The 23,717-nt window shown below is 45.0% G+C and overlaps 1 protein-coding gene across 1 annotated transcript in view; it reads left to right on the forward strand.

Moving 5' to 3' along the window:
• CTNNBL1 (beta-catenin-like protein 1) overlaps window positions 1-23,717 on the forward strand; it is a gene marked incomplete at its 5' end in the record, with an annotated part of 138,913 nt that overhangs the window by 105,052 nt on the left and 10,144 nt on the right. The window contains 7 exon segments of the mRNA NM_001315760.1: window positions 7,420-7,437; window positions 8,893-8,954; window positions 8,957-8,973; window positions 22,775-22,798; window positions 22,800-22,805; window positions 22,807-22,943; window positions 23,183-23,255. Coding sequence (NP_001302689.1) covers window positions 7,420-7,437; window positions 8,893-8,954; window positions 8,957-8,973; window positions 22,775-22,798; window positions 22,800-22,805; window positions 22,807-22,943; window positions 23,183-23,255 — 337 coding nt within the window.

Here is a 23,717-nt window from a genome sequence, read left to right on the forward strand (position 1 = left end):
GGAACCCTGGGGATTCCTTTAATGTGTGTGTGTACGCGTTTGCTCTGCTCTTCCTGGGCCCTGCCTTAGAGCTTGTTCCCTGCCTTAGAGCTTGTTCTCTGCGGTGGAAGCCACCACATCCACCCTGTCTGCACTGACAGCTCCATAGCCATCGCTCACCTTCATTTTATCCTGTCGAAATGACAGAGCAGCTGAGTGGTGTTGGCCAGCAGATAAACCTGTTATCTCCCCTGCTCTCTGTGCCAGCAGCTCTCCCCATCTCCTTGGTGCATGAAAAATTGACACCACCTTGGGCTGAAATCTGTTCCTAGGGAAGCTACATTTATTAGTGGTTAATGAAACCGTGTGTTAGTGTGCACGCGCTGACGCACACAAAACTTGGGGTGGATGAAATGTTTTCCTCTCTGGCAGGCACCAGTGACCTACAGCCAACCACAGTACCGAGAGAGAGAGAGGGAGAGAGATGGAAAGAACATAGACAGAGCTAGGTCTCCTGAAATGGACAATCTGTCCTTTACTTAAAATCCCAAACAAATAAAGAAATATCACTTTTTCTTAGTATGCCACCTCAGTTGACCAAGGTGTCTCCTGCTCCAGACTGGAACGAACTGTAGAAATACATGCTAATATGATCTAGTTCAGGAAGAAAAAAAAAAAAAGATTCTTCTGTATATTACATTTTCCTCTTTGAAAATTATAGCCCCTGCCACCCTCTCTCTGCCACAGCACCCCACAGCCCATCTTGTTGAGGTATATAAAGAACATTCTCTTATAACTCTTTCTCATCTGTCTTACTCAGCAAGATTGATAGGAAGATTTCTTGAGAAATTCTGGTTCAGTATTTGTGGAACTACCCAAAACTCAAAGTCTCTTCTTTATTTGGACTCTGCTAGAAAGTGCTTTAGGAAGGAGTAAACCAGTAAAAGAGAAAAGAGAGGTTGTTCATGTCTTACCTCCAGATGGCCTTTTTCTTCTTTTTCCTCTCATTAGAACTGTGAATTTTTTGTTGATCTGCATTTACATAAGGTCTCTTTTTCAGACACAGTGAGCCCCCACATGCAGCATATTTTCAGGCTTTGTGTGGTTGAGTTTCTGATCTCTTTTATCTTCCTTCATCAAATACTTGGAAACGATTACCTTTTATATGTGGGAAGTATGTAACCTAGTGGGAAAGCTTGCATTTGGGAGTCAGAAAACATGGATTCAGATCTAAGCTACCACCACCACTTGCTCTGACATCAAACAGAAACGAGAAGAGTACCTTTTTCATAGCTTAGTAGTGAAGGTTTAATGAAAAAAATTGTGTGCAGACTCAAGTAAGCCTACTGTCATCGATACACAATAAATCGATGACAGTTATTATTGTACCCTGCTTACTTTCAAATAGGAATTTGAAACAACTTACAGCAAAACAATGTGGTTATACTAAATCTTGGCTTTGAGTAAGAATTTGTCAAAAGACAAATGTCAAACTGGGGGAAATATTTGCAACGTTTAAGACAAAAGGGTAATATTCCTAATTTTACAAAGAGCACATAGAAATCAAAATTGGCAAAGGATAAGGCCAGTCAGTTCACACAGAAAGCATTCTAAATGGTCAGTAAACATCAAAAAAGGTATTTAATCTTATTCATAACAAGAACAAAAACATGCTAATCCAAAGAACATCCCATTTTTCACCTACCAAAGTTTCATGATTTCTTGGTTGGATAATATCCAGTCTGAGTGAGGATATAGGAAAACAGGTACTCTTTTAAAATACGGATACGAGGGAGTTCCCATCATGGCGCAGTGGTTAACGAATCCGACTAGGAACCATGAGGTTGCGGGTTCGATCCCTGCCCTTGCTCAGTGGGTTAACTATCTGGCGTTGCCGTGAGCTGTGGTGTAGGTCGCAGACGCGGCTCGGATCCCACGTTGCTGTGGCTCTGGCATAGGCTGGCAGCTGCAGCTCCGATTCGACCCCTAGCCTGGGAACCTCCATATGCTGCTCCAAGAAATGGCAAAAAGACAAAAATAAAATAAAATAAAATAAGGATACGAAATTATTCTTCTGTTCTCAGTACATGTATATGTATGTGTGGGGGGTATGTATGTATATATGTATGATATAGGTGTATGTGGTATATGTACGCACACAACACGTACATAAACACACATACTGGTTAATTAACATACTGTCCTTGAGCAGGTGGTGAGAGGTTAGATTTGAACACATGTTGTCTGATTCCAAAACACAAGCCGTTCTGACTAATTTCAAAGGTAATCATTAAAGCTTTTTGTATGTACACACCACATATACACACATACCGAGAATGGAAGTTAATTAGTAGTTTTCTCGGAAGACAGTTTTTGTCTTACAACATTTTATGTCTTACAGCATTTTATGTCAGTGTGTATTTTGACTCGCTAATTCCACTGGTAGGAATTTGCCATAAGACTGTGCATGCAAAAGCATTCCTGTGCCAGAAATAAATGTATACACGCCAGAATATGTGTACATGGATGTTCATTGCAGCATTGTTTCTAATAGCAAAAACAAAACAAACAACCCAAAACTGGAAACCACCTAAAATATCCATGATTGGGCATTAGTTAGATTATAAATAAGTTCAGTGGAATTCTAGATAGTCATTTAAAAAACGAGAAATATGGAAGTTCCCGTTATGGCTCAATGGTTAGCGAATCCAACTAGAAACCATGAGGTTGCGGGTTCAATCCCTGGCCTTGCTCAGTGGGTTAAGGATCCGGCGTTGCCATGAGCTGTGGTGTAGGTTGCAGACATGACTCGGATCCCACATTGCTATGGCTCTAGTGTAGGCTGGTGGCTACAGCTCCAATTCAACCCCTAGCCTGGGAACCTCCATATGCCGTGGAAGCGGCCCTAGAAAAGGCAAAAAGACAAAAAAAAAAAAAAAAAAAAAAAGAAAGAAAGAAAAAAGAAAAGAAATATGTGCTGATATGGAAAGAGACAGTAGAGTATATAGGGTAGTGAGAAGGGTGTGGGAAAAGAAAAATACTAGTATGTGCTCAGTAAATGTTTGTTGAGAACACTTTTTTGTATAGTTTAATTTTTACCATATGCATCTGTTGCTTTTATTTTAAAATCCACTGGTGGAGGATGGAAGAAATCAATAATGAAGCAATAAAAGAAATTGATTCCTATGGTTGAGCATAAATAGCCAAGGCTTGAGCTTCCTCAATAGCCAAGGCAAAGAGGGAACCCAGGTAAATAGCACGAAAATCAAGAAAGAGAAACATTTTCCTGATCTTGATCTCTAAAGGGAATCTAGCTGCCAAAGACTGATCTCAGCTCATAACTAATCTTGTCTCTCTCCAGCTTAAAATGTGCTGGTGGATCCTTATCACTTTTTCTCTCCAACCTTTCCCCACCTGACTGGCCTCTCCTCCCCGTCGCGTATGTGACTCTTCATCCAAACTGGCCTTTGCATACGTTGTTCCTTCTGCCTGGAATGCTCTACCTTCTCTACCTCGTTGTCAGCCATGGCTTTTTTGTTTTAAGATTTTTGGTTGCTTATTACCTCCAGTGGGACTCCTTCTAGGTCTGCTATGTCTCCTCTGTGCTCTCCAGCTCCCTTCTGCCTACCTCAGTGATGGAACTTGTCACACTGCACTGTAATTATTGTTTTGTTTTCCTCGTTACATAAGGAGCTCCTTAAGGTTAGGGATCCTGTGTGACTTGGGGACCCTGATCATCAAGTCCTTGGCCAGGCACAGAAATAAGTGGTCAGTGGTCAGTAAGTGATTAAGTAATCTGAAGTTTGAGTTCTGCCTCTTTCACCAGTTAGTTGTGTGGACAAGTCACTTCTCTCTGGGCCTCAATTTTTCCATGGATGCAGTAAGAGATTTGGGCCAAATAATCTATGAGAACTCTCTGGCAGACTTTTTTTTTCCTTTATGGTTGTCAGATTGTTGTATATTTATATATATATACACACATACTCATGAAAGTTGTTACCATTTGTCATGCTGAGTAATTTCAAAGTTTCAGAACTAAGCTTGTTAAAATTCACTGCATTTATTGCCTGTCCCACATCTGTTCATCAGCTGAAGAGATCAGAGCCACATCCAATTGCTTGGCTCAAGATTGCAGAACTGATTAATTCCCCCACTTTTCCTTCCTCTAACCTTCACTCCTTGATATGCACAGAAGTCAAAGGACTTTGCCTGACGTGAGCCTCCAGAGCCTCCCTTTTGTTGTTGTTGTTGTTGTTGTGCCCTCAGCATACAACATCTGGGGTGGGGGTGGGGGGTTCAGGGATCACACCCATGCCACAGCAGCAACCAGAGCCACAGAGGTGACAATGCCAGATACCCAACCCACTGAGCCACCAGGGAACTCTAAGACCTCCCTTTTTATTCTTTGTCACCCTGAGCTGAGCTGCCTTGGTTCATGGTCCTTCATGTGGGTTTCGATGTTTTTTCCCTTCCTATGAAGACAGATCCTGTTCTGTCCACTCTCCACTTTATACCCTCATCTCATCCTACTCCTGTTCCCTACCCCTTCCTTTTGTTCAAGATGGAGATTATGTCACCTCAATCCTAGCTTCACAACAAAAATTAAGAGAAAGATATTAGGGTGACCCTGGGGTCTTGAGAATGTATATAATACCTCTTTCTACAGCACATATATATAGATATATATATATATAGATATATATATCTATAGTTTTTTGTTTTTTGTTTTTTGTTTTTTTTTTTTTTGTCTTTTTGCTATTTCTAGGGCCGCTTTTGCGGCATATGGAGGTTCCCAGGCTAGGGGTCTAATCAGAGCTGTAGCTGCCGGCCTGTACCAGAGCCATAGCAATGCAGGATCCGAGCCACGTCTGCAACCCACACCACAGCTCATGGCAACTCTGGGTCCTTAACTCACTGAGCAAGGGCAGGGATCAAACCCACAACCTCATGGTTCCTAGTCGGATTCATTAACCACTGCGCCACGATGGGAACTCCTCTATAGCATATTTTAAGAAAAACTTTCTACTTAAAAAAATGAGTTTACCAGTGAGATATATTTCATTGAAACTGATGGCTCCCTAAGAAAGAGCCATCCATTTACTCCCAAATGCAAAATATCTTTAAAGACCATCTTGTAATTGATAGTTTGAGAGCATATTACCAATGCAAAAATGCTGTTACTCTGAACTTGGGAAAGGCACTACATACAAAAGGTGAAAGCTATTCAAAGACATTTGAAAAATGCCCAGTATTTAAGAGTAGTTTGTCCAGTCCCCTACCACCACCACCAAAAACTTGTGTTGAGAGCCTGCTTTCTTCTCATTTATTATTTCCAAAACACCTACTATGTGCCAGGCATTGTTGTAGGACCAGGGATATACCAATGAACAAAGCAGACTAAAATCTCTTATATTGTAATTGAAGGACAGCAGTGAATAAAACAAATAAATAAATTATACCGCATTTTAGAAGATAGTGAATGTTGAAGAAAAAAGTTAAGTAGATAAGACTTGGGAAAAGGCGATGTTGGGGCATTGCTTTGCAGGGGGCAGGGGGCATTGCATTTTCAAATAGGGGCATTGCTTTGCAGGGAGGCAGGGGGCATTGCATTTTTAAATAGGATGGTCAAGGAAGAACCTCACTGAGAAGATGATGGCTGAGTAAAACTAAATTTGAAGCTTGAACCATGCAGATATTTTGGTGAGGAGCATCTCAGCAGGGGAAAAAGCAAGTACAAACCCCAAGGCAGGAGCATGCCTGACATTAGAAACAGTATTAAGTCTGAATGAGCCGGGGAGCCATTGGAGGGTTTTACACAGAGGAGTGATAGAGTCTGAACTAGGTTTTATTCTAAAGGGTCATCTGCTCTATGGGGATCAGGCCAAAGGGGGCAAGGGCGGAAGCAGAGAGACCCACAACCAAGCTGCTGAGCAGACCAAGCAAGAGATGATGCTGGTGTAGACCAAGTAACGGCAGTGGGGCAGTAGTAAGAAGAGACGGAATTCTGGGCGCAGTTTGAAGATAGAGCTGTCAAGGCTTCTCTGGGACAGTGAGAAAGAAGAGAATCAAGGATATCGCTACTGTTTTTGGTTTGAGAAACTGGAGAACCTGGTTGCCGTTAACTGAGTGGGAAAGACTGAGGACAGGTCTGAGGAGGGGGGTCAGGAGCTTGGTTTGGGGCATGTTCAGTTTAAAGGACCTGTTAGGCAACCAGCCGGTGAGAGCGGGTAAACAGGGGCATGCACGAGTCTGTATTCAGAGAGCAGGACTGGCCTATAGACACAAGTTTGGGAGTTGTCAGCTTGTAAATGGTTTTTAAAGCCGTGGGACTAGATGAGATCCCCAAGGAGGTGAATGGTCGACGTCTAAGGACTGAAGGACTGTAGCATTAAGAGACTGGGGAAATGAAATTGTAGGGAATGCTTCTGATAAAAGTCGGGGGGAAAAAGACAAAATTATGTCTTTGCTACCATAGGAATGCCTACTTGTGGGTTTAATAGTCAAGTGACTTTTTGAGAACTCAAGGGGACTTTGCTGTGAAAATGTTCTTCAGTCAGTTTTCAAATAGAATTATTTTTGTTGCCCAAACGAAAGTCTGCCCATCTTCCGTGGGTAGACTTCTGCCATCTCCTTTTCAAGGTTATTATTCTTGATTTTTAAAAATTCTTTTTAAAGAAAAGAACCTCTTTACAGCTGAAGCCCATAATAAACTCTTCAATGACCCTCTTCTTCTCTGGGTAGAAGAATAGTATCTCCTAATAGAAGCCCATGGATTATGTGAACTCAAAAAAACAGTATTATCATTTTGAAGTACTTACTGTCCAGATGCCTTTAAACCTGAGGTGGGGATTTTAGCCGCACTGGAATGTAAGAGATAACACCGGGACCCTATCATATTTCTCATTTAATTCTGGGATATTTACTTGGGAAAGTTATAAGGTAATCTGAGAATATTATAGAACATGTCTTATTTGTTCATTATGTGCTTGCCTCATGGTTAGTATTCATACTCTTGTCCAGATTTTTTTTTTTTTTCCTGTAAATGGGAGGATTAGTTTGAAGTTCTGTTGTGGACAATAAAACTCAATTAATTCCAGGCAAACTAGAACTTCTTAGTTTTGATTCACTTGCTCAAGTTGTCCTTGAGGATCTCATCCCTTTTGAATATGTTTCTGGCACCGTGTGTGAAAATCAGTTGAGTTTTCCATTGACACAATTTAGGTTCGTGTCTTATTAATCAATAGCAGCAGTCAGGGAAGGCCTACTTCTTCCTCCTTCAATAGAACCAGACCAGGCTTGAAGAGAGGTAATAATTACTGCTCTGATCACAGCATGTTCTCTTTTCTCCTTCCCAACCCAGAGCATGTCTGTTCGATCCTGGCTTCCCTCCTGCGGAACCTGAGAGGGCAGCAGCGAACCCGGCTTCTGAATAAATTCACAGAAAATGACAGCGAGAAGGTGGGTGCTTGTTGGACTGTAAAGATAGGACGAGGACCGGCGGGGAGAGAAGGGCTCTCTACCTGATGTGATCTGCAGGTGCTGGCTTGAGCATTTCCGCCCCAAAATTTCTTCTCCAGTATCTGGCCCCATTGCTTTGGATCTCAAAGTTTTCTCTGATTATTCTGTTTCTCATCTCTAAAGGCATCCCTCCCCCCTCAACCCCAACTATTTTTAAACTATTTCTTTAGGCAACAACATACCATTATGGTTTGTTAAGATGAGGAGGAAAAGATCAAGTCAGTGCTTTAAAAATTCTCAACATACAGTGAAACCATGTAGTTAATATGAATAAATGCATGTTTTATTTACCAAAAAAAAAAAAAGAAAAGAAAAGAAAAGGCCATCGACCATCAGGTTAGGATGCAGAACATCTTAGCAGTCACGTCACTGTGGTGACATCATCTAATGCCTGTGCTTCAGTTTCCTCATCTTTAAAATCAGAGCTGCTCTCTTCTTCCCTGCCCACCTTATCACGTTTTTCTCAAGTTTAAGGAAATAATAGATATGAGAATACTTCATAAACTGAAACATGTAAGATCTTAGGGTCATGATTGCTAACCAGCGAAGGTTGGGGCACAGTCTTCCTGCACTGTGATGCCATGTTGAAGCACCATCTGCTGTTAATCAGTACCAGCCCCTGGGTAAATACCAGGGCTGCCAAGAACCATGGCGGTGCCAACCGGTAAAAAGGTAGGTTAAGAGGTCCAGGTTGGCTTCACAGTGTGCCTTCCATCTTTTGGAAGTCTTAAGGGCAGAAAATGAAACTTTCAAACCCACACAGTGTTCCTCAGGCCGTGTTTGAAGCATGACTTTGCCAAGTTTAAAACTGATTTAAAAAACAAAGCAAAACCTTATTTTTAGGATATTGCTAAGCAAAAGTCAAGGCCTTTTTTAAAGTTGCTGAAGGAGTTTCTCTTGCAGTCTCTTCTGACTCAAAAGCAACTAAAGAGATTTTACTCAGACCTTTTTAAAAAAAGATCAGCTCCGGGGCAGAACCTGAACATGAAAGGTTTCAGTTTGAAAAAAGAAATTTCTGTAAAGTTCTAAGTGAATATCAAGTATGTAACTCCAAACTCCTTCTCTTTGCAAGAAGGGACTTGGATTTTTATTATTTGTTTGTTTGTTTAACAACTTGAATTCGTGGACATCCTAAATGCCAGGAATGCACAGTGTCCTTTGGGAATGGGCCTGTGTTCAGACTGCATCCATGCTAAGTGTTTGCTTTGCTCTGGCCCAGCCCTTTGAGCCCTTCCAGGTGGTTTCCTAAGCGAAGCTCAGATCCAGTGTAAGAAGTGGTGGCACGGCTCTCTCTTTGTGAGCCGTGATGGTGAGATGAATGGGAGCTCCACTCTTCTCCTGCCCTCGGGAGTCTCTTCCCTTCTCACTCATGCCTGTGAAATATCTCTCTTTCAGGTTGACAGGCTGATGGAACTGCATTTTAAATATCTGGATGCAATGCAGGTGGCCGACAAGAAGATTGAAGGGGAAAAACACGTACGTATCCTTGCCTGTCTTTTGCCGGCCATTGACTTGCGCTCCGTTTGGGTCCCTTGTGCCCCTCGTACCTCCCCACAGGACAGGCGAGGGCAAAGGTGCCATCCACCTTCGTGTGCCACCTGACAAGTCATAAGAGCTGAGCAGCTGACAGACGGCTGGTAGTTCTAACTGCTCTTCTAACAGGAGTAAAGTCCCTCAAGAGGCTGGGTGTGGAAGGTTAAGCCAGGTCTGCCCCAGGGTCTGGGTGATAACACAAAAAGAACCTCTCTTTGAAAATCCGACCACAGTGCAGTGCTGTGACTTGGTCCCACACTGGCAGAGCGCGCTCGGTACACGCGCTTGCTGGCTTCTGTAGTCGTGGTGAAGCCGGGGAAGGGAGGGTGACCACAGGTATAGGAGCTAAAAGGAAACTCTGAGGTCATCGAATCCAGTTCCCCCATTTACAGACAAAACCTGGGCACCTCAGGGAGGGAAGCGCAGCATTGCGGTGGAGCCTGCCTGCCAGGTTCAGCGTGACTGACCCGCTTATGGTCGCTGAGGGAGATGAAACCTGCTAGTTGGGCGTTTTGTTGTTTTTTTTCCTTGAGGGGCTGTGCTTATTCTACTGCCTCTATTTTTCACCTGCTTCTGTTTTGTTCTCTGCCTTTTCTGGCCTCTGTAGCTCTCTCATCTGTCTCCTTAATCAGGGCACGTTTTCATATTGGTTAATGTCCGATTTCTATTCTCTTCCCTACAAGACATGCCTCAGTTTTGGTCACGTTGCAAGCGCTCCTTTTCTTGCCTTTTGCAGTCTGTAGCAGACCTCATTTTCCTTGTGGTCTTCATTTACTGGATCACTATTTTCTTTTCACTCCTCTTGCCTTAAAGATACACTTGAGGCTTTTGAACCTCACTGGTGGGAGAGCCGGTTTCCGCACCCGTCCCATCCATATTGGGGCCATCCAGCCCCGCAGCAGAGCTGTGTACCCTGGGGACTCCACTCGTGTTTCCCTCAAGCTGTGCCTCAGGCCCGGGTGAGAGACTAGAGCTTGGCTGTGCCCTTCTTATCCGCTCACCCCTCTCACAAAACAGACCTTCATTTATGAATGCCGGGAGATGGGTAACCATGCTGGTCGCTCCCGTGGTTTCCCTGTGCTCCTACACCTGGTTAGTCCTCAGATGTTTGCTGCGTGGTTGGTGGATTGATGGAGACTTTCTTCTCGTATGTGGTGAGTCTACTACAAGGTAAATGGCAGAGCCTCTCAATTTTGAGGCTCGACCTCGGATGCCAGCACGTTTGACACACAGTCCTGTCATTCCACACACCTCTCCCTCTTCATTTTGTTCTTTGATGAAATTTTCCTTTTCCATCTTTCCTTCCCTTGACAGTAACTTGTGCATGGTGGACACTTAGTACTTGTGAAAATGCCAGAGTAGTATAGTATATTCCTTCTCTTTGTCAGAGTGATAATTAGAAAGAAATTGAACTTTCCCTAGACTTTTGTAGGGAAACAGCCATGAACAATTAGAACTCCAGCTCTGAAGGAATCCCCCATGTTGTCTGCTAAAGGAAATTTTTCAGGGTGGTAGAAGGAACACCTAGGAGTCAGATGACTAGAATTTAGTGCAGGCAACACCTCGCCATCACTGCCTCGCCACTCCTTGTCACCGTGCCTGGCGTGGCCCCCAGTTGTTAGCTATAACTCGGTGTCAGCAAAGTCGATCTCTCAGATCCATCCCCTCCACCCCAGATTCAGGTGAACACACTTTAGTAACTGTTTTGAACATGGAATGGATTCGAAGTACAATGAGAGGTTGATCAGCGACTGTCTTCTGTGTGGAGGGGCAGCAGCCTGGCAGAAAAGATGCGAGTGAGGCAGGGGGTCAGATAAGCCTCAATTTTTTTTTTTTTTTTTTTTTTTTTTGTCTTTTTGTCTTTTTGCCTTTTCTAGGGCCACTCCCACAGCTTATGGAGGTTCCCAGGCTAGGGGTCCAATCGGAGCTGTAGCCACCGGCCTACGCCAGAGCCACAGCAACTTGGGATCCGAGCCGCATCTGCAGCCTACACCACAGCTCATGGCAACACCGGATCGTTAACCTACTGAGCAAGGGCAGGGATGGAACCCGCAACCTCCTGGTTCCTAGTCGGATTCGTTAACCACTGTGCCACGACGGGAACTCCCAAGCCTGGATTTGAATTTGAGCTCTACCACTTCCTAGCTCTGAGACCCTGGACAGATGAGTCGACCTCTCTGAGCTTTGGTTTTCTTATCTGTAAAACGGACATAACACCTCCTTTGAGAGCTGTGATGAAGACTACATGACGTATGTGAAGTAGCTTGCTCCGTAAGTAAGAGCTGCTGCTCTTGCTGGATTTCCCTAGCTTCCTTTGGAGCCTTGTGTGAGCCAGGCAGTCCTAAGAGCATCCTGCTTGCCGGATATCCCAGAAGGAGCTGTCCTAGCAGACCAGAGCATTGGTACCATCAGATGCCTCATGTAAGGTGAAGGTGGAATCAGCTTTAGTTTTTGTTTTTGGTTGTGGTTTGTTGGTTTGTTTTTGTTTTTTTTTCCTTTCTTTCTTTTCTTTTCTTTTTTTCTTTTTTTGAGGATGACCAGAGTAAGCTGTTGGGTGTCAGGGAGCAGGTTGCATGCAGCAAGTTAGGAAACTTGGCCTGCTTCCCACAAGATTATCTATTACCAGCATTGAAGAGGGTGTGAAATTGATTAGCACTGACGGAGAATAATCACTGCAGCCCTCCCCCCAGCATCCGCGGCGCTTCTGTGTGCCACAGGCGTGGGGCCCCTGCCATTCCCTGACAAACATCTGTCTCCTCGATGCCAAGGCCGTTTTGCTGGGCCCTGGCAAACATTCCCAGGCTATTAGTACTCAGCAGCCTCAGTGCTGCTCAGAGAGTCAGGGCAGGTGGGGGGTGAGTGATGCATTTGTGAGCAGTGCTCTGGGCCAGCACTCAGGCTCCATCCTGCCAGATGAAGCCACCTCGCAGGTATAAAGTGACTCAGAACAAAACAACCTCTCTCCCGTCTCTCCTTCACGCAGTCTTCTCTCTTCAGTCGTAAATAATTTGTTGCCTCACCCCACCTCCCACAGGATGTCCTGTACCCACTGGGGAGTCAGCAAATATTCATTGACTTTGAATACTTATTTCTCCAGCATTTGATGACATTGACTGTCAGATGAGCAATGAATAAATATCTCAGATACTTTGTGCCAAGTCTACGACAACGACAAAAAACCCTTGAAATAACAAGGTCAGGTGTTGACCACAATAAGAGCGATCGGGTATTGGCATTTTTAGCGTCTCAGAGCCACTTTCTTCCCTGTAAACTTCACACCCCCATGGGCACAGTGCAAGTGTGGTTTGCACTTGACCAAGATTCACTGGAAAGAATCCAGTCGTTTGGCAAACGTTTCTCAGGCGCCTGCTCTGTGCAAGGCCCTAGGCGAGGCACAGGCTGGGGGTGGGCACAGGTGGACGTGCCAAAAGAGGAATGGGCCCAGGAGCGCCGCCACTGCTGAGAGCTAGGGGAATCCAGGGAGCAGGGGGAGGCCGTCTTAACAGTTTTGTGGATGAGGAATAATTTGAGCTGAACCTTAAAAAGAAGAGACACATAGGGTGTTTCCAGACTAGAAAGGAAGAGGAGCAAGGTGGGGGGGGGGCAATGGGAAACCACGTTAAGTTTGGGGCGTGTGATGTTACATCCCAGGAGCAGAAGGCATGAGGGGGCAACACGGATTTTAGAGCCAGGCTTCTTCAGTTCTGCAGCTGCAGGCAGATAGCCTAAATACCCCAGCTTTCTTGCCTTATTTCCTTCTTTCTAAGGTATATGTCCCAAGCTGCAGAAGTGTGAGAAATGACTTATTTAGGAATCTGCTGACATTGATATAACACACGTCAAAGCTGCCTTCACAGGTCCTGGCCTGTAGAAGTGGCCAGAGAAACTTTAGTTTCTTTTCTCTGTAAAGACTGTTTAGACCACCACCCCACTACATAAACACATATTTTCTTACTTCCCTGGTACCTCAAGATTTTGTGTAATCTTGGAGTTCCTGTTTTGGCACAGTGGAAACAAATCCGACTAGGAACCATGAGGTTGCAGGTTCTATCCCTGGCCTTGCTCAGTGAGTTAAGGATCTGGCATTGCTGTGAGCTGTGGTGTAGGTCACAGATGCGGCTTGGATCTGGAGTTGCTGTGGCTGTGGTGTAGGCTGGCAGCAACAGCTCCACTAGATCCCTAGCCTGGCACTTCCATATGCCATGGGTGCGGCCCTAAAAAGACCAAAAAGCAAACAAACAAAAAAAAAGAGTTTGTGTAATCTGGAATTCCCGTCATGGCTCAGTGGTAACAAACCCAACTAATATCCATGAGGATGCAGGTTCCATCCCTGGCCTTACTCAGTGGGTTAAGGATCAGGTGTTGCCATGAGCTGTGGTGTAGGACATAGATGCAATTTGGATCTGGCATTGCTGTGGCTGTGGCTTATGGTGGCAGCTGCAGCTCCGACTAGACTTCTAGCCTGGTAACCTCCATGTGCCCCGGGTATGGCCCTAAAAGACCAAAAAAAGATTTGGTGTCATCTCCAACTTCCTCTCCTGCTGCCAAGCGCTAACTTCCTCTCTGCATTCGCTTCTCCCTCTGTCCTGCCTCTTTTCATGCCAGTGTTCTTCCTCCTGCAGATCTCAGCCTAAATGTCACCCCCTCAGAGAGCTCTTCAGTGAGCGCCTCCATCACCCGTGCTTCTGCATAACCTGTAATTATCTTATTTGTTTTCTCCGTCCCTGGGACTGTAATCTCTCTTGTTCATCATACTCGTAGGACTTACATGGTGATTAACATGCAGTAAATGAAGGACTACTACTCAATGAGATAAAACTAATATCTGTCCATGAGTATGAAAGAAAATAGAGGGTCCTGGGCGTTTTACATCTTATCTAAACTCTCATTTTTAACCCTAATTTTTATTTTCTCTGTGATTAGCACAATCATCAAAAATATTCAAAGACAGCTATGTAGATTCTATGGTATAACAGAAAAACACTCCTTTTTAGAAGAGTCTACAGGATTTACTCATAATTTTATACCCACTCTGTTCAAATCGCGTTGCTGCCGTAATCTGTCACCAGCAAAGACTTGCACGTCTTGGGCAGTTGCCCACTGCTTTCATGTTATATTCAGTGTCCATGTGACTGCAAGGCCACAGCATATCTGAACATACCCTTGGGGTTCCCAGTTAACAAGATTTGACCTGAACTTTTAAAGGGCATGTAATTCTTACAACTCTTCTAGTGAGCAGCAGTTCTTTGTGATCTGTAAATACCCAGGGTGCTTGTCTCAGCAGATTTCACCTGACTCCCAAGCAACATGAAGCCCAAAAATACCAAGGTCCCCCTTGCGGGAAGATGCTTCGCAGGGATTCCTTCTGGCTTGTGTTGGTTAAGTGTATGGAGATGCCAGGCTTCTGAGTGTCAGAAGTAAGCCATAATTATATAGGTACTGGCAGGGATTTTACAAGAGGAAGGGACAGCCTTGGAGAGAGGTTTTCCTTTTTTTAGTTCCTGGGAAAATGACTCTCAGCAGGTTTGTTCCATCAAGTGTTCTCGCCACATACTTTGCACCGTAATGACTTACAAATTGCTTGCTAATTTTGCCACAGTCAAATCATCCCAGCTTTATCCTGGAAAGAGAAAGATGGGCTCCTTGTAATGAAACAGTAACCACAGGACTTGATGTCTGAAACAGACTGTGACTATTTCCTTAGTATTTGAAACTCATTTAAAGATTTGCACAAAGAGGGTAAAGCTCCGGAATGAACGTGTGGGAAACGTGCTCATGAAGCACTGGAAGGTGTGGTGACAGAAGACGTGTGAGACTGCCATCTATTCTTCTGCTAACTGCGTTGGAAGCTCCGGGGCAAGCTTAAAAAAGGGGGAATCCTGCTGAGAGTTCCTCTCAGCTGTTCTTTAAACAGTGGTTCTCAAACTTCTCAGCCTGCGAATTTGGCAGAACACTGCTTACAGCCAGTCGAAGCCAGAGATGGGGGCGGGGGGCGGTGCTGGAGTGTTTCCCTCTCTCCTGCCTGTCTGCCCGCCCCTTTCCCTCTCACGTCATCCTTTCTACCATTGGAGGAGAAGCTGGGAGACCTGAATCTGGTCTGTCACTTCTGCCACCTACCTTGCAGTGTGGCCTGGGGCCCTCGGTTGAGCTTCTCTCATTCCCTCTCGGTGGAATCCACACTTCCTACCCCTAATTCTGACTTTGCAGAAGCCCTGTTCGCTCCTGGCTGGCATATATGTTGTCAGAATTCAAGTGAGTAGTCTGGTTGTTTTGTTTGTTTGTTTAAAGTAAATTTAGAAATTGAAGGTACATCTGGAGTTCCCGTCATGGCGCAGTGGTTAACGAATCCGACTAGGAACCATGAGGTTGCGGGTTCCATCCCTGGCCTTCTCAGTGAGTTCAGGATCTGGGATCCGGCGTTGCCATGAGCTGTAGTGTAGGTTGCAGACTTGGCTTGGATCCCGTGTTGCTGCGGCTCTGGTGTAGGCTGGCGGCTACAGCTCCGATTCAACCCCTAGCCTGGGAATCTCCATATGCCACAGGAGCGGCCCTAGAGAAAGGCCAAAAAAAAAAAAAGTTGAAGGCACATCTGTGATGGAGGCATCATGGCACCACAGAAGGAACATGAACCCATGAAAATGAAGTCCCACCTCTGCCCCCATACAAATTCTGGTTTTTTTGGTGGGGGGAAATGCTGTGCCCTGTGTGTGTTAGTTTTCATGGTCGCTTTATTAGAGGGTCGTTTTGAAGATTAATGAGATTGTTTGTAAAAGCCTGGCACACGCTCGTGCGTTAAGGCTGGCATAACACCTAGTCATTTTCTTCTCTGTGGGCAGACTCTGGCCTGTATCCTTGGATTCTTATCAGAGATGCTCTCAGTTAGCTGTGTGGTCTCAAAAAGAAAAAAAAAAAAAGAAAGAAGGAAAAATCTCTTTGACTATTTCTCCAGCCTCTGTTTCCCCACAGGAAATGGCCTGCAGTCCCCAGGCGCCCTCTCCAACAGTCTGCCATGTCTTAGAAGCTCTTGGCAGAAGATTTGGTCTTACCGGTGTGTGTGTCTCCCCCATCTCCACTTAACCTATCTCTGCCGTGGTTTAAATTCTCCCCATGCTTTGAAAGAAAAAAGAAAATTGGTCTTTGCTAAATGGTGGGGCAATTCCTGCCCATGACTACAGACAGTGACTGTGACCCCTGCTGGTGTTCGGAGTCTGCCCTCCCCTGTTAAGAAAAGAGGGATTCCTGTTGGCGTCATAGCAGCTTCTTTTATGACTGTCTCCTTCCATCAGCCGGGAGCAGCTCGCTGCTTGTCAGGGGCAGATTAGAGACGGCATCCACACGCTCATTTGGAGGCTTGCAACTTGCCTGCGGAGAGAGATAGAGGCGCCTGGAAAGGCAGTGATTTGCTAGTGCTCCCGAAGACTGATAACATGTAAAGTGAGGACGTGGCTGGGGGAGGGGAGAAACACACACACAGCCCTGCAGAAATGGCACCTTGAGCCACACATACCACCTCCTTGTGTATCTTCAGAGATGAATCTGTTTATTTTAGCAGCCCCAAACAGGTTTCTGCTGCTGTGAATTGCAATCTGTTCTGCTTAATGCGCTATTCACTGAATTACCATCTAAGTTTTTATTCTAGCCCTCTCTTATGGAATGAACAAAATAAAACGTTTCAGAGCATCTTTCATTTTTTTTAACTCTTCCAAATTGCATGTGGAATTTTCTGATCTAGTTATAGATTCTCACCCCCCTCTTTTTTAAAAGTTTCTTGGAGTTCCCACTGTGGCATAGTAGGTTAAGAATCCAACCCAGCAGCTTAGGTCACTACAGTGGGGGGGGGCTGGGGGGGGGTTCCAATCCCTGGCCTAGCACAGTGACTTAAAAGGATCTGATGTTGCCACAGCTATGGCACAGCAGCTGAGACTGATTCCATCCCTGGCCTAGGAACTTCCATATGCTGCAGGTGCAACCATGAAATTAAAAAAAAAAAAGTGTTTTCAGTATGTAGAAAAAGACAGGACAAGAAGCTAGATGACCTTACATTTAATGCTACTGGTTGGCATAAAGAAAAAGATGCCTCTATTTGCTCACATGCTGATATCCGAAAAGGTCTGTAAAACAAAGGTTTTTTCCTTCTTTGAACTATGGAGGTTGTCATAGACTTGGAGCCTATGTGTGGGTTTTTATCCTGTCACCAACACTTACTCAGCTGTGAGCTTTGTGACCTTAGGAGAGTCTTCTTTAAGCCTCAGTTTCTCATTTGAAAGTGGACATAGTAATGGTTCTTACCTCTTTAGATTTAAGGAAAAAGGAGAAATCCATGAAAGGGCTTAGCACAGTGCCTGCACAGAGTAAGCACCCAGGAAATTTCGCTGTTGTTATTCTTCCATTTTCGCCACCCATCCCTTGTCAGAGTGAAAGGGCTAACAGATAAAGGTCTTGGACTAGGAAAGCATGTTCCAGTCAAATCTCCAACTGAAACTCAGTGACAGTCATTTGACATCTATCTCAACTTTTCTGAAAATGATGTTTGCTGTATGTACCTAACACAGGGCTTACCTGGCAAGTGAGGTTAATGCAGATACTCTGCTTTGAAGAGTGGAAAATGCTGTATGTGGACGTTGAGTTGTCATTGCTTCACAAAGAGGACGTCACCTTCAATCTTCTCAAAGCTGAGAGTTGAATGAATTAATTTGTCGAAGACATCCTTTAAATCTTAACTCTCCTGTCTTATTTCAAATGCAATTCAATGTATATATAGATTTTCACTTAGAAATTTTATAAAGTACAATCAATATCTTTGCAATACTTAAGGAGGTTACTGATTTTTTAGAATTTCTCTCTCTCTCTTTTTTTTTTTTCTGGCTGTACTCACAGCATGTGGAAGTTCCCAGCCAGGGATCAAACCCATGGCACAGATGAACTTGTGCCACAGCTATGGCAATGCTGGATCCTTAACCTGCTGTGCCTTACAGGAGCTTCCAGGAATTTCTCTTTAATCTCTATTAATCTTATTCCCATTTTAAGAGCACTCAATGTACATGCCCAAATTGTTTTTAAAATAGCCTGTCTACTGTAACAGCAGATCCAAAGGTTGTCTCTTAGAAGGAAGTTTAATTTACTGATGAAAGGTGAGCTAATTGTCAGTGCTAGCTGTCACATCCTGTTGAGGTGACAGTTTGTGACTCCTCCTTGTGGCATTTCTCACAGTGGCCCTTCTGTCTAGGGGCACTGTCCGTCAACGGCTTCAGTCTACCCACTGACTCACATGCAAACGAAAGCCCACTCCATCTGGTTATGAAGGTGCCGCAGGCCTAGATTTGCCACAGGTTATCAAAGCTAAAAGGAGCCTTCCAGAAGACTAGATTAGGGAAAACAAAGGTCAGCCCCCTAGACTCCCCAACCTGCAGTTAGCGTCAACAGTGCGGAGTGATTTCAGTGTTCTTCGCCCACTGAGCTTCAGTTGGCTTCACAACCCTTTTCCGGCGTGGTCCTCCACAGCCGTGCCGTGGGTTAGAGCTGGCCCTCATAAGCCCTTTCTCCCTTCCCTGATCCGGTTCAGCTTCTTATATCCAAGCAAAGAAGCTGAGGCCAAGAAGAGTTAAATGACTGGTCTAAAGACGCATAGGTGGTATTGGAGCTGGGATCTGATCCCATCCGCTTGGTTCTGTCAGCTGTAGTTCTTCTTCCTCACACTCCGAAATCCAAAGAACCACATCACGCCCTTATCTCAAGATCAGATTTTTACCTCTTGTCTTAGAAACCCAGAACAGGAACCAGAAACTCATTCATTTGCTTATAAGAAGCTGACTCTGGTCACTCATAGTAAGACAGGGGTGGATAATAAAGGGGACATACCACCCCACTTCTATTTAAGACAGACCAAAACTTGAGAAGATGTGCCTAAAAAACTGTACCCAAGCATGCTTATTTTCCCTCAGAATAATGCATACCCTGCTTCTTGTATTTCCCTTTAAACATGGAGAACGCATTTGTGCTCAACTTCCCTGAACCCACTCAGCAGTACATATTCCATGCCACCGAGTTGTAACAGGCTGGATGAGGTGCTATCCTGACAGCAGTCACCTTCTCTGCATGCTGCTTTCTGTGATGCTCCTAAAACTGTCAGGGCAGAAACTTCGTCTCAGAAGCCAATCTCTGTTTCATCTCTGTGCATGCTTAGTGCACTGATGGTGATGCCTTTCTTGGAGATGAGCTATAGTCACATCTCAGATCTGCATTTGAAAATTTCACTTTCAAATCATGTGGCCGTGTGTCTAAAAGTGGAATGTCGAGTTGAATGTTGTCAGAGTCTTGAAGTTCTGAGGAGAGTGGAAAAAATAGAGTTTGGCAGTGCTCTCTTGGGTCCATCTTTTCTACATTGACAGTATTTAGAGAAACTGGAAGGTACAGCATGTCTGGTTAAAAGAAGAGGAGATTGTGGGGAAGAGTGCACTAAAGGTACGAGCACCGGGGCCCTTCTGACCTAACTGGAGAAACTTCATTTCGCTAAACTCCATCCCTAAGCTTTCTTACCGCTCTTATTTAGTATCTTCCTGTGTTCTCCAAACAGCTCTGAGATCTTCCTACGCAAACATGGTGTTAGGAAAAGAGCAGACCTGGATTTGAATCCCTGTTCTGCTACCCGTTAGCCTTGGGGAGGTTGTTCCACCTGAGTCAGTTGTCTCACCTGAAATGGGGGCTATTAACCCCTACCTCCCGCTATCTGTGAGCAGGAAAGGAGTCGGGGTAGATGCCTGACACTTAATTAACAAGCCCTCAGTAAAAATTAGCTGTTCCTCCAGAGTGGGTAGCCCCTCGGCAGTGAAGTCCAGGGTATCCCCATACCTCCATTTTCATTTCTTTTCTGCCTTAACGCAATCCCTAGAAGGGTGTCCCTGCCCCCAAGCACTTGACACCAAGCCGTGTCCGGAGCTGAACACTCCGCTCGTGGTATTCGTTTCCGTCTCTGAGATGAATGAGACAGGATTCTGTCCCCCGGGAGTCCATATTCTAGTAACTGGTAATTATGTAGTTATGAGCAACTTACTTAACCTCTGTGTGCCTTGGATTCTAATTTGTACAATGGGATTAATAACCCCTTCCCTGCTCTCTTTAAACTTGGTAATAAGGACCATATATATAATAACTCTTTAGACTCTACAGCATCATAGAAATGTGAAGTCTTAGCAGCAAATGCTTTTTTGCATGAGTGGAAGTCAAGAGTAATTCTCCTTCCTGTGCCCCCAGCTGCTGAGCACTTAGGAGTTCTGGAGCAGGAAGTTATGATTACGAGTAAATGAGAAACTAAAGAGGCCCTTCTATTTTTAAACTCCTCGGACATCAGGCCAGTGCTCCATGACTACCTCGTGAACATTAACGCTATTGCCAGATTACCAAGGAATTTGCTACTAAATGAAGCTGTGAATTAGTGGTGGTGACTCGCCAGGCCGTGGAGAGGGCCTGGTAAGTCTAGAGCCCTCTTTTGCCTCACAGACAGAGGCCTTTAGGAGTGAGATGAAAAGTAGCCTGTGTTGCTACAGGCTGGCCCCCTGGGCAAATAAAGAAGCCCATTATCTGCGTCTAAACAGTCTCTGAGGGATTCCGGTTGGAGATTGATGACCACAGTGGTAAGTCCTTACAGTCCGGGAGAGTGGAGAGCAGGGTCCCAGGGGCTCCTATCGCTGACGGGCGCCTGAGCTGTCAGGAAACCATGGCCATAAGCCCCCTGACAGAATTAAGAAATGGATCGTTGTCATCAAAAGCGTGTATTCAAGCACCTGTCTTCCTAGACAGTCTGCTAGTCGTGCAGAGTAAGTCCCTCACCCAGTTCTGACTCCTGAGAGCTGACAGCCTAAAACAGAGATGTCTTTTTCCTTTCATTCACTGCATGGATGTTTACTGAGCTGGGGATGTGAAGACAAAACCAGTCCTTTTACAGAGCTCACAGTCTACTCTCATGAAACAAAGGGGTGATAGATACAAGGAGAGCTGATGAGACCTGAAAGCAGCGTGAATACGCAAGAAGAGGTTGTGTCATGGAACGGCCCACCAGGGTGCTCTCAGGAATTTTGGAAAGGAGGAGGTCTTTTCCTTAAATAATCAGAGAAGGCTTTGCGGTTAGCACTACCTTAAAAATAGCCTTGCAGAGTTCCCATCGTGGCTCAGCAGTAACAAACTCGACTAGTATCCATGAGGATGCGGGTTCAATTCCTGGGCTTGCTCAGTGGACTAGGGATCTGATGTTTCCAAGAGCTGTGGTGTAGGTCAAAGACGTGACTTAGATCCTGTCTAGCTATGGTGGAGGCTGGTAGCTACAGCTCTGATTCGACTCCTAGCCTAGGAACTTCCATATGCCACCCATGTGGCCCTAAAAAGACAATAATAATAATAATAATAGTGTTGACTGTGGAGTTCCTGGGTGGCTCAGCAGGTTAAGCATCTGGCAGTGTCACTGCTGAGGCTCAGTTCACTGCTGTGGCACGGGTTCGATCCCTGGCCTGGGAGCTTCCACATGCCATGGATACAGCAAAAAAAAAAAAAAAAAATTAATTAAAAAATTAAATAAAATAGTGTTGGCTCGAGTGGTACCCCAGAATCTCTAGGAAAGAAGGCAGTAAAGGCCTTGAGCTGGGGGGAGGAGCTCTTTTGTTAGAGGTGGGGGGCTGTGGGAGTGGCAGGGAAGAAAATGTACCACAGTGGCTGTGACGATGGTGGCACAACACCGACTGTACTAAAAGCTGCTACAGTGTACACTTTAAATGGGTGAATTGTATGGTGGGTGATCTGTTATCGAAATAAAGCTTTTTTTTTTTGAGAATCCACGAGAGAGGAATAGACATGGATGGGGACAGCAAACCTCATAGTTCTGGGGTAACAAACGTTTAGGAGAGAGGCCCTTGTCACTCATTAGGGACTTTGGCCTTGAAGGAGTGTTGAACTTATCGAAGGAGATGAAAAGGTTGGCAGCATTTTGCATCTGCCAAAATGTAAGACAAAAGAGACACATAGATTGGGTACCTGTGCCCTCACCAGGGTACCAAGACAGAATTGTGGAGGAAGGGGGACCTCTCTTCCCTGCACTAGCTTGATTTGGAAGGGAAAGAGTGTTAAGCATGTCTTGTGGAGAGGTTATTTCTGGAGGCCAGCACCAAAGAGTCAAGAAGGAGTACGAGCAGATGAATGGCTTAGATTTGTGTTCCCATCTGCTTATTTATTCAGGTTGAGTATGTGGATGAGACCGTTTTGGCCTTGACTCATCGTATAGGAAAAAAAGGGGGGGGGGCTTTAATCTTGACTCCCTGGGCCTCTAGTCCATTAACAACAAGAAAGATACTTTATAGGGAGTTCCCATCGTGGCGCAGTAGTTAACGAATCCGACTAGGAACCATGACGTTGCAGGTTCGATCCCTGGCCTTGCTCAGTGGGTTGGGGATCCAGCATTGCCGTGAGCTGTGGTGTGGGTGGCAGACGCAGCTCAGATCCCGCGTTGCTGTGGCTTTGGCGTAGGACGGCAGCTGCAGCTCCGATTGGACCCCTAGCCTGGGAACCTCCATATGCCACGGGAGCAGCCCTAGAAAAGACAAAAAAAGACCAAAAAAAAAGGTACTTTGTAGAGTAATGGGAGGAGCAGGAGGCAAATCAAGGCAGACTGGTTTTCTTTTGTTGTCGTTGTAGTTGTTCTTCTTTTGTGTCTTCTGGGCAGACTGGAAACCTATTCTTTCTTCCTCTGCTCACTGTTCAGCTTTTATGCCCACGTGTTCATTACCTTGTAGGACATGGTCCGACGTGGAGAAATCATAGACAACGACATCGAGGATGAGTTCTACCTCCGACGCTTGGATGCAGGGCTCTTTGTTCTCCAGCACATCTGCTACATCATGGCAGAGATCTGCAATGCCAATGTGCCCCAGGTAGGCGGGCACTGCCCCTGGATGGGCCCAGCATCCCCGCCCCTCCCTTGCCACCTGCTTAAGTAGAGACTCCCATAGAAAGAGGTGGATCACACTTTCCTTGAATTCCTTCACTCTACACGGTCCCTCTTTTTGGGGGATGAAGGTGAGGTGAATACTATCGATACGATATATTTTTGCAGCTACCAGGACAAATGATGCTTTTTCTTTCTCTCTCTACTCTTTCCCTTTCCCATTAGATTCGCCAGAGGGTTCACCAAATCCTAAATATGCGAGGAAGCTCCATCAAAATTGTCAGGCACATCATTAAGGGTGAGTTGGACGTTTTGCTTGTGTCTGGGGCTCCAGAGAATTAGGCGATGGTTACTTTTCTGTCTCTGTCAGTATCCCTGGAATTTGGTGCGCCTCATTCTCTGCCCTGCAGGCTTAAGTGTGTTGTCCGGCTCACTGTGTGACCAGGTCATCTTGGTTAGAATACTGGTGACTAGCCCAGTTATTCTCTGCCTCTGACCCTCCAGTTCTAGCGTTTTTAAAACACATAACAAATAAGAAGCACCCAGGGCTTGGAAATGTTTGTTAAAATGTAAAAAGAAGAAGAAAAGAAAAAAAAAAAAAAGCACCAAACAAGAAACAAAAAAATCCAGTTTCAAACTGCTTTTAGTGGAGGGAAATTGCTTTCTTAGGGAAACAAAACAAGAAAGTAACAAGAACTCCCTGGAATTGTGCAATCAGAAGGAAGTGAGTTCGAGGCAGGCGGTGTGGTGCAGTGGAAGA

This window comes from Sus scrofa, chromosome 17 (assembly GCF_000003025.6).
Source record: "Sus scrofa isolate TJ Tabasco breed Duroc chromosome 17, Sscrofa11.1, whole genome shotgun sequence".
In the NCBI taxonomy this organism is placed as follows: domain Eukaryota; kingdom Metazoa; phylum Chordata; class Mammalia; order Artiodactyla; family Suidae; genus Sus; species Sus scrofa.